Source organism: Pieris brassicae, chromosome 7 (assembly GCF_905147105.1).
Source record: "Pieris brassicae chromosome 7, ilPieBrab1.1, whole genome shotgun sequence".
Taxonomy (NCBI): Eukaryota; Metazoa; Arthropoda; class Insecta; order Lepidoptera; family Pieridae; genus Pieris; species Pieris brassicae.
In genome coordinates, this window is record NC_059671.1 from 17,053,754 (window position 1) to 17,065,692 (window position 11,939).

At 33.4% G+C, this 11,939-nt stretch overlaps 1 protein-coding gene across 1 annotated transcript; it reads right to left on the reverse strand.

Annotated features, from left to right (window-relative positions):
• Positions 1-457: 457 nt before the first annotated feature.
• On the reverse strand, positions 458-10,912 carry LOC123712343 (large neutral amino acids transporter small subunit 1). The gene is made up of 5 exons (XM_045665369.1): positions 10,192-10,912; positions 9,050-9,268; positions 3,852-4,122; positions 2,891-3,218; positions 458-922 (listed from the first exon to the last, which is right to left on the reverse strand). The coding sequence occupies exons 1-5, from the start codon at positions 10,469-10,471 to the stop codon at positions 536-538; spliced, it is 1,485 nt and encodes a 494-aa protein (XP_045521325.1). The 5' UTR covers positions 10,472-10,912; the 3' UTR covers positions 458-535.
• Between the last annotated feature and the right edge of the window lie 1,027 nt (positions 10,913-11,939).

The following is an 11,939-nucleotide window of genomic DNA, read 5'->3' on the forward strand; positions in this document are numbered from 1 at the left end:
TAGTTTTGTTTAATAACTGTGTATTACATGTATTTTGCACTACTTGCCTATCTTATTTAATAAATTTATTTTTTTCTTTACTCACAGTTTACTGCCTGGAAGAGATCGCTCGTAAGCGATAAGGCCGCCAGTTGCCCTCCTTTTGATTTAATTATGTTAATTTTTATTTTTATTTTGTAGTGTAACGAAGTGTAAATAAATAAATAAATAAAATAAATAAGATTTTGCGTTCAGTATGCCGATTGGATCCAAGTTTTTACTGTTATTGCATTACTTATTCAGTACGCAAAAAATTGATAAACGATTGATTAACACAACTAAAGTTTCATACAAAACTTCTATACTAAAACTACATAAACATCAATAAGGAACAATCTTATAAAAAGAAGAAAAAAAAAACTAATATTAAAAAGCATTATATTAATAGATTGATCAAGCTCATAATATAAAAAAGCAATTGTAAAAGCTCGATATTTATTGTCAAACTTAAATCTAAGAATACTTTCAAACAGATCTAACGTAATGATTTTATAAATCATAACTCCTTTGAGTCTTCGGGGAGACATAGGAACATTTTTGAGCAGACAATATTGAATGAATTGCAGGCTGACTGCAACCAACGTGGCGTGTGCCGAACACAAATAAAATAAACCGGTATTCCCGCCGCAATCATGCCAATACCTATACCAACTTCAACTGGGGACTTAAAACAGGAACATATAACAAGTGTTGTACATAAAACAAGGAATGATATTGGGAATAATAGGTTGACTCGAATTGGCCGGGTTACGTTTGGTTGTGTGTGTCGCAGCCAGAGGAGGCCCGCGACTGAGCAGATAATGAAAATTGCCTCCACTGATGTGACGTATAGGACGAGTGACTCCACGCTCCGAGTCAGTAACAGTAATAGCGTCACCAGACACTGGAACAAAATATGAAATATTAGTATGACTTTGTATATATTCACACAAAATTAAAAATTACTTTATTAATTTCTTCCTTTACTGCTTAATGTTAAGACGTTCGTATAATTTAAAATTTAGAAAACTGTTGCGCTTCGTAATTGGAAGTTAAGTAATTGAAGTATCTGTTCAAAATTTTGTCACTTCCAAAGCGATATTCTCATGTAACGTCTAGTTTTGTAATCTAATAGACCAAATAAGATAATAACATGGACGTAATTATAAAATAATCTAGCTCTTGGCAAAACAGCTGTAAGAATTTTTGGCATAGTGGCACACTCGAATCATGATATTCAAGAGGTTACAAGAGGGTTTTATCACTTTAATTATACTTGGTTGATAAAGTGAGAAAATAATTGAATTCATTATGTCCTAGTTACATATTATCACTTTCATATTAGCGTGCGAAAATGTAATTAATGTATCAATTGTCAACCTTGTTAAGTAAGTAATTTCTGGGGAAGGAAATGACATACGAAATACATATCTAGATTTACCAAACCAATTGCATTAATTCTTTGAGTGACTTACGCTATATGTCAACTCGAATAATAATATAATACTCGAATAATATAATATTAGGTCCTTACATATGAAATTGGCGTTTTGTATGGGAGGAATAAAAAGTCGAATATTTTTAAATATAATATATTTAATTAATCAAACTATGAACCATTGTTTTCTATGCACGTTTGCCATCTCATAGGTAGTTCATTGATCCCTTTACTAAAAAAACCAGTCGGACGGGAATCAATCAATAAATCTGTGAAGGCGATTTGGACTGCCCCATCAGAGTTATTTCTTTTTCCCTTGCAAGAAGTTGTCCAAATTTCGAAAAAAATGGTAATCTGTTGGAGCAAGGTCCGGGGAGTACGGAGAATGTCTTAGACATTCCAATTGAAGCTCTTCTAATTTGGTAGCCGTCTGTTGTGTGTGGTCTAGCGTTGTCGTGAAGTAGCAGTGGCGTGAAGCGATTGACCAGCCTAGGTTGTTTGCAATTGCTGACAATAGACATCGGCCGTAATAGTCTGGCCAGATTTGAGAAAACTGCAATGAACAATACCGGCACTAGTCCACCAAACACTTACAAGTAACTTTTTTGGGGTTAATTTTCGCTTGGGGCAGGATTTGGCTGGCTGGCCAGGATCCAACCATTGCGCTGAGCGCTTTCGATTATCGTAAAGAATCCATTTTCCATCACAGGTAATGATTCGGTTTAAAACACTTTCATTATTGTGCCGGTTCAGTAATGTAACGTGAACCCGTTCGTGAGGTACCCACCTTTCAAGCTTTTTAATCTTCCCAATTTGCTACAAGTGAATTAAAACAGTTTTATCACTAACACCGCAGCCTGCAGCTAACTCGGACGTGGTTTCCGATGGATCCGCTTCCACAATAGCCTTAAATACTTCATTATCAACTTGAGTCTCAGGCCGTCCACGGGGCTTGTTCTGCAGGTCGAAATTTCCAGAACGAAAACGTTGGAACAAAAAACGAACTGTGTTTTCTTTTGCAACATGACCGCCATACACATCATTCACCCTTCGAGTCGTTTCCGCAGCACTAGTACGACGGCGGAACTCGTACTTGTAAATAATGCGAAACTTTAAGTTTTCCATTTTGTAAAATGAGTGACGCAAACAGAAAAAAACCAGAAGAAAAAAACAAATGAATGACGTTCAACGAAGCATAAATACATGAGTAAATAGCTGTACAAATTTGAATTTGGAATTAACAAGAGGAGAACATCGTGATTAAAGTGGCCAGTACGAAATACGCCAATTTCATATGTAAGGACCTAATATTTGTTTTTACTCGGATTTGCGAAAACGATGACTTGTAGTAAAAGATTGGTTATAAAAACAATGTTTGTGTCTGATTATTAAAAACCAATATTCAATATTAGTGTTTTATTTATTTACACTTACCATAAAAATTAAGGATGGAACTGGAGTAAGTCGTCGGACGTCAATAAGTGCGATCGCCAGAGGTAAGTGTCCATTCCTTGCTCCAACGAAGAACAGCCTGGATGAGGCGTAAATAGCTCCATTAAGGGATCCAAAAGTGCACAGTGCGACAAATAGAGGCATTATCCAGGAGAACATGCCCAGTATTTGGTCGCCAAATGTGACAGCAACGGCAGCGCCGGACGCAATAATCTGTTCCTTTGTTAAGACAACGAAGAGGGCAAAATTGGTCAATGCATACACAATTGTGACGACTGGCATGGATATACAGATTGCTCGCGGAAGATTCCTGAAATTGAAAAATATATAATTAGTATCAATATTAATTATAAATCATTTTTAAATTAGGTTTACAACTTTTGTTAAAGCAGTGCTGGCCTAGAGGCTTCAGCGTGCGACTCTGATCCCTGGAGTCGTAGGTTCGATTACCAGCTGTGCACCAATGGATTTTCTTTCGATGTGCGAATTTAACATTCGCTCGGTGAACGAAAACATCGTGAGGAAACCGGCATAGCTTAGACCCAAAAAGTCGACGGTGTGTGTCCGGCACGTAAGGCTGATCACCTACTTGCCTATTCGATTAACAAATGATCATGAAACAGATACAGAAATCTGATGCCTAGACCTAAAAAGGTTGTAGCGCCACTGATTTTTTAACAACTTTTGTACGACACATTGATGTAAGATACACAAAAACATATATTAATAAATAAAGACAAAAAGATGTATATGTACAGTATATTTCTATAATTAAAAAAATATCAGTTTTGATACAATATTTTAAGTAATATTATGACTATCAAATTCTATTTATACTTTAATTAAATTAGAAAAATGAAATAAAATTGATTGCCATTTAATATATAAATATTATTTGAGGCTTTAAATATTAATTGAAAATAAAGTTCATGTGTTCACATACCTATAGGGATCTTTCAGTTCCTCCGTCACAAAGTTGAGATAGTTCCAACCGGAGTACGAAAATAACCCATGGTAGAAGGCAGCAGCGATGTCCCCTGGCTTTGTAACAGTTCCCTCCATCATTGATTGAACATTGTTTGTGCTTTCAGCGAACAAATACCAAATACTTGCACCGAACATTACCACGAGGGCCAGCATTTTGGCTGCAGTAAACGAATCTTGCACTCGCGTAACCCATTTTACATTATAACAATTTAAGGCTGTAAGGAAACCTGAAACAAATTATGTTTGAATTAAAATGACGTTATCAAATATGCAGTTATGAGCGGGTTTTTATGTATCTAGTCGCTGAACAAAACGTGAATAATTTTGACATCTCGCTATATGGGTTGATTGATGACTGATGAATTGTACTCCAAACGCCGAGTTATGTAAATAAAATAATGGCTATAAATACATTTTATAGCCATTATATTAGAATCAAAATTTTACAAAACATTAGAAGCTTTACATACATTATTTGTGATTGCTAAACAAACACCAAGTTCAGTAACGAGCACTAAGTGTGACAAAAAATCACGTATGTAAAAGTTTGGAATTTCAATCAGTCTTTTGTTCCAAATTAATTATTTTAAATTAAATTATATGTCCTAATTTTAAGTATAAAAAAGATCACAGTTGTTTTCTAAAAATTATTATAATTAAACAAAAAATACACGAAATTCTCCTCCGGGGATTTTTAATAATTCAATATTGATATTAAAAGAAACACTAATATATTATCAAAATGTTTAAGGAAAACATAAAAATTAGTTTGCCCAATACCACAAAAACCCTAATGTAATAGTTTACATTGCTATATTTTAACCTCCAAATATTTAGATTCTAATAAACTCCTTTATATATAAATGTTTATTTTTTTTAATAAGTCGAGGTAAATTTTGGTTTAACAGTAAAACCGATTTCTAGTATCTTTACAGCTTGTATCGTCACGTGTTGCCTTGGTTATGCACCATTTATAGTTTATTCTAACTCATTTACAGAGACTACAGAAACATGCGGAAACACACAGTATGTGCAAATAAAGAAGTGGATGAGTACTGACAGTACCAATTATTTATCGACGCCATAGATAATATACGCATATTTAACATCAAAGACTAAAATTATATGTGAATTTACTGTTTTATACAGTGGGAAAAAGGGCAGGAGGCTCATCTGATATTAAGTTGTACCGCCGCCCATGGACATACTCAGACCTTGTCACTGCCCTATGCATATAATGTATGACGGTGAAATAATATTTTCCCTTGTCCATACAGGTGTGTATTACATTGTATAGGGACAAATTAAGTGCTACTACCGGAGCGTAATTTGCGCTGGCGATACGGGAGGAAATTCTCATTATCCTGTCAAGCACAATCAGCGTACGAGGATAAAGACGCGGACCTCCGCGGCCCTGCGTGCACGAATAACTCCTTATTGTAACGTAATAGTCACACATTGTACTTCCTTTTTGATATTCAATCTACTTAACTTTCATTGTTGGGCGATAAATATGACTTTGGGTAACTTTAAAAGTTCATTCGAATAAGACTACAAATTCTGTTACCGATTTGGGCCTGCCAACGATGGTGTGTAATGCGTGCGTATGTGTGTCGTTATTTTTAAGCGTTTTCAAAATCTATACACGTATGCGAATCTTCATGACAGATCTGACTTACCTACTGACGCAAAATTTTCAAACTATATTGGGTTTTATTCGTTGTTTTATGCATCGGCCAAAAAAGTTTTGTTAATACCACTTTTAATATCGAAATTAGATAAAAAACCTTTTTTGGAAACTATGAACTACGTATCGTTTAATATGTGTATTTGATTTAAATAAATCATTCCCAAGATAAAACAGAACTCTTGGACTGTATTCAAGCTTGTACATTGAAAGAAAAAAAACTATGCCAAAGATAAATATAACATTGATAAATTACGAAGATTGAGTAAATTTTTTAGTTTTTATCTACCTCAAACGGCAAATAGCTTTGCTAAGATATAGCATTTTACCCTATAAATAATTGAGTTACTAAAGCAAACTAATATTTTGACTCCAGTTTTATAAACTTTTGTCTACATCGTAGTTTTCATAGGAGAAAATATTGCTTCAGCATGTCCAATAAAAATTGCATAGTCGCAAACTTTTCGTTATTTCAGAATATTATCAGCACGGACCCGAATTGTTGGCAAAAGAGGTCCTTTAGTTGTTGCCTCAGTACATTGAACATTGGAGTACATTGAACCTCTTGAAAAAGTTGCAATGAAAATAATTGTCCAAAAAGTTCAAGAGAACCGGAAATATTGCAAGTTGCAATGGTTATGCATATTGGTAGAGATTGAAAATGTATTTATCTCCATGCAAAAACCATGAATTAATCAATCAGCTTAGGCATTTTATTATAAGTTAATTGGAATTGTGTAATATTATTCGTATTTAATTAGTCAATTTATCAATATAACAAAAAATGCATACGTCGAAAATATTTCAAGTCAATGTTTGTGTTTATCCGACACCCAAAATTGGATTAAGTTTTACAAAACTAATCTAATTAAAGAGAATCTTCGTCTTAATACTGTGAAGTTCAAATTGAAAAATTATTGGTTTATTCAACGCCTTTGCCTGCTAGGTTGGGTTCGATCTAAAATTGCCATTTTTGGTATGTCTCTCTCTATCAAGTGATGTGTATATTGGGACAATGAATTAATAAATCTGTATATAATAAATATTTACTGTTAATATAACATAATATAAATATTTGTTTGTTATTTGCGTTGAATAGACTCCAAAACTACTGAAAGAATCCTATATTATCCCTCACGAACATATAGTATATTTAAAAAGTTATCCGTACGGAAACTTTGTTAATGTAACCTTGAGTATGAAAACAATAACAATTAAAAAATATCACGTACGCTGCGGAATTAACAATAGAGAAAAATGATGTGTTTTATAGAAGACCAATATCTACAAAAAAAGTCCATTTACCTACGAAGGCTTCAGAACCAAAAATCAACCAAGAGCACAGCTAGTAACGCGGATACACAAACCTCATAGTTTACCTAACATACAAACATACAAAACGTTCACCGAAGGTACGTTTCGATCAAGTACATAAACATTTATAAAAATTAATAGAAGGTAAAATTTGGATCGGGCTTGTCCGAGAAGATCAATGGTTTAGGCTATTGCTCACAAATTTTACAATAATGCATAGGTATAGAAAATAATAAAGTTAATCCTAAATAAAACAATTGCCATCGAAGGCGGAAAAAGAAATGCGTTCGAAAAGCCCATTGACACAGAGCATGACAAGACATTTGTTAAATAACATATTTTATTTATAGACGTGTAACCTTATTCTCGGTAGGTAACAATTGTAAAATAAGGATTCAAATCACTAAAGCTTCATTCTCTGAAGTCTGTACAGGCGCTGCATGTGGCAAGGAATGTACACGTTGTGTATTCCACGAAACGTGTATTGTAAGTTATTATTTATAAAAAAAAGTAATGGAATTCTGCAGAACAACCTCTTTGGCAGCATTGTACAAACGAGTTACATAATAATGGCGCATTTTAACTGCGTTTCTTACGAATGTAAAGCTATATTTATTTACCAAAAATAAAACAAAATAAAAAGATAGTTAAAAGGTGGAGTTCAAATAATTTATAATTGTAACAATAAAATTATTCTAAATATTATATACAACTTAGTGGTGGTTATAGACAATATTGTCTCATCTTAATAAGTTTATTTTTTTAAGCAACAATCAACTGAAAGCGTTAATAATCATTATTTATAGCTTGTGAGCCTATAAATAATAGATTAACATGTTTTGTGGTATCGGATCAAATGGAGCGTCAAACAAAAGTATGTAGTTATTAATAATAAATATCGTCTCAAATACGTATCTGCAACGTATACAAAGTAATAAATTTGCCACATGTTGCACTATACTCGTATTCCCGTACAAAATGACATCATTAAAAATGTTCGCAAACGTCGCAATAACAATGAACATTGCGCCAAATATTTAATAATTAAAAATATTGAAAGGATACTATGATTACAGGCGATCTTAGCAATGTTTAATAGTACTTTTTTTAATGTAATGCCTTGTTATTAAATAGTCCAATAAATTTACCATAGATTAAAAATAAACATTACACTGAAAAGTTACTGAACATACAAACGCAAGTATCTCGCTGACGACTATGAAAAGACCTTTTTTACCTTAAACATTGATTTATATAAATAACTAGCTGACCCGGCAAACGTCGTTTTGCCATGTGTATTATTTCCAGGAAACATTTTTTTAGTTCAATAAAAATAACCTACCTACTATAATAAAAAATAGGGGTTGATCGTAAAGGGGTGACAATTAATATATTTTTATCCTGTATGTATCATAAAAAAATAGAAACAAAAAAAATTGACTGAAAAATAAAAAAAATTTTTTTGACGTGGACACCCCTTATCAATTAGGGGTTTGAAAGATAGATAGTAGCCGATTCTCAGACTTACTGAATATGCATAAAAAAAATTCGTAAGCATCGGTCGGGCCGTTTCGGAGGAGTATTGGAACGAACATTGTGACACGAGAATTTTATATAGAGATATGAATCAGTGTTTAAGTTTTATATTGTGTAGTAGTTGCGTAAACCAGTGTAATTAGAATAGAAAGTAGCAAAAAATAGCAAAATTAAATTGGCGATTAGGTGCAGCTTCGTGAATCTTAACTCTAACATTGTAAGTCACGTATTGACCGATCAATTATGCCCCTATTAATTTAAATTGCACTCGATTTCTGCTTTTCATATCCACAATTTTTAAATACTTAACTAGAAGCCTTAGCAAACGGAGCACATAAAATTCCAAGATTCCAAGGTTCTAAACCTGGTTGAGACTATGTTGTTTTGCTTGCGCCCATACAAAATTGAGATTTCCTTTTTTAATAAACTTAAATTCGGTATTAGATCTATTTCTAACTACGCTTAAAATAATGTAAATTAATTATATATAAACGTTATCAAGTTTTTATTTATAAAAAAAATAATCAAAGTAAATCATGCGGTTGAATGTGACGCATACTAACATTGATAAAAAAATTGTTGCAACTTTTAAGTAAATACTATATTTATATACTCACATGTCAAAACAGCAGCTACAAGAATCACGGCATCCACGGGTGGTTCACAGGCAGGCCAAAAAGGCTGGAGAATATTTGTAGCGAATATCAAAGCCGTAATGGCATTTCCAGTAGGGACTAAGACGAAAAGAGCTACCCAAAGGTAGAGGAATGCTGGAAGTGGACCGAAGGCCTCGCCGATGTATGCGTAGTCACCGCCCGACTTAGGGATCATAGTACCTGAAATATGAATAGGTAACTAATTAATCTTCATTTAATATATATAAATAAACCTATTATATATGTTATAGTAAACTAATATACCCGCATAATAAAATAAAATACGATTATTTCGATTCGTATGATCAAAATTGTTTAAATAATATTTTATTGAAATGAGTGTGTTGTGTTGCGAAGATTTGCGACATAGCGGTTAGGCGACTGCGACTCTCAATGATAAGGTCCGGCATTCAAAGCCCAACTGTGCGTTGATTTTCAACACTAATCTCGTACGGCGTTGGAACACCGTTTGAAACCCCGCATGGGTCAGCCCGAAAGGATCATCAAGGATGTGTCTGTCCAATTGTGCGTTAGGGGATATCATATAACATACAAACATAGAGGGATTACAGAATATTCTAATAATTATATTGCCTGAAAGTTACGAAGCCGAGGATTGTTTACAATATGTTAACGTTCTTACAACAGTGACCTACATAAAGTAGGCTATTCAATAACCTACTTTAAACCTCGATACTTGGCTCTAGCTACATTGCAAACGCTGCATTGCAGTTCGGCAAAATGTATCTTTCATGTAAATACGATTCATATTTTTATTGTTTGACCCCCGGATCGTCTATTTTTACGTAAGTAGGTAATGTAATATCCATAACATTTTGTTATAATTATTACAGGAACAATTTAACCACACTGACGGAAGTCATAGATAATCGTAGTAAAATTTAAATATTCTTGGTAAAAAATCGATTATCAAGGTAAGTACTAGGCACTACATGACACATTTTTATGGTGAATCAAACGCGAACCGTTGAGACCGTGAAAGTAGGTCAGGTGCGCACTATAAATTAAACACATTAATTAAAACTTTAAATTAAATTTTCAGTATTATACTTGTTAGGGGTAATGTCTTAATTCAATCTTACCCAATTCCGCATAGCAAAGTGCTCCGATCATTGACAGCAGCCCGGAGAGGACCCAAACAATGAGCGCCATACCCTTGGACCCTGCATTCTTCAAGGCATTGCTGGGAGACACGAAGATTCCAGACCCAACAATTATACCAACAATAATTGCCACCCCATTTACAAGACTTAACCCCTTCTTTAACCGTACCCCGCCACTCGGTTCTGCTTCATTATGTTCACCATCTCCTATGTCCATTACCTTCGGCGTCAAAGTTTCAGTTGCCGACACTTTCGCCATCGTATGAATTTAAATCAAAGCACTATAATATTAAAATTATTAACCCAATATAGTTGTAAATACAAACATAATTTTGGCTACCTTAACTGAATAAGTGACGAAGCTCATGTAAACATTGCATCACACTACCTTCTACCTTGAAACACCACGTGCGGTTATTAACACAAAAATAAAAATAATACTACAAAACTATCGTTTCACAGTTAGACGATAAAACAATTCGATTTATGCACACATTTTATTTTCCGCTACTAGGTTAATATATTCAAAAAATTGTAGGTCACTATCTATTAGCCGTATTTAAACAGAACCTAGCACTTGAAATATTATATTTTTATAATTTTTTTAATTATAGATATTATTTTATAATGTATATAATATTTATGAAGCATATGTCGCGATCGAAGCCGGCCCGGCGAGACTACACGTTGTTCGTTAACCGTCCCCACTTTACTATTCAGTATACTTAACATGTAACTCCGAGTCTACTCTACCACGATATAATAATTCTATTACGAAAAAGGCTTTAAATTATTACACAGCCTTTAGAATTTCAATCTTAAATACTGAGCAATAGAGATCATTTCTCACTGCGAAGTATGTGTAATAACTGGCTGCCAAGTTTGAACGGGTTTTCGTCTCTTTCTTTCCCCTCTTACCACGTGTACAGATGGTATATATTTTTACCATAATAGTTATCCTGACACACAGCTTTAATAACACGTGTTTCTAGTGAGTGTTTCTAATACGAAAATTATAATAGGTTAAGGATAGTGTCGCAGGATATAAGCAATTTATTTATAACGCTACACAAGGTCATTGACAGCCGGACTGATTGTATCAGAGATCAATCACCCTTGTCAAGCCCTGAAAACTGTTTGTAATAAAATAACATATTTTCTTCACGGATGGACATTTTCCGATGACTGTAATGTTAAATGTTTAATCGCCTGCTACATCTTTTTTTAAATTCAATAAGAATTGTTTTTTTCGTGATTGATTAAGGTAACATATCATGTATGTGGTATGTGGAGTATAAAAACACTAATAGTTAAGTATTTAGTTGGCTCAATCTTCAATTGCTGAAGCAATTTAAAAAGTTTGGCGATACTCAGAAAAATAAATTGATCAAGAAGCAAAATAAAAATATAAAACAGAATTTAATCCACGTACTTTTACTGTCAACTACATTGTATAAATTTGGATAAAATGGGAGGCGATTAGAAAAGAGGGATAGAAAACAGAAACAAAAAGCGCGCAAAATTTATTTATGGACTTTTTCACGGTTTTCTCAAATCAAATAATGAATAGCTCAGATCATGATTTAAGGGTTTTTGTTTTATTTAATCTTTACGCATGTATGTATTTTTAAATACATACATACCTAAACAATTGTATATACTTTTAAGTACATATATAGAGATCAGTAGATAGTAAAGACATTAAACATTTTATGATTCCTATGAAT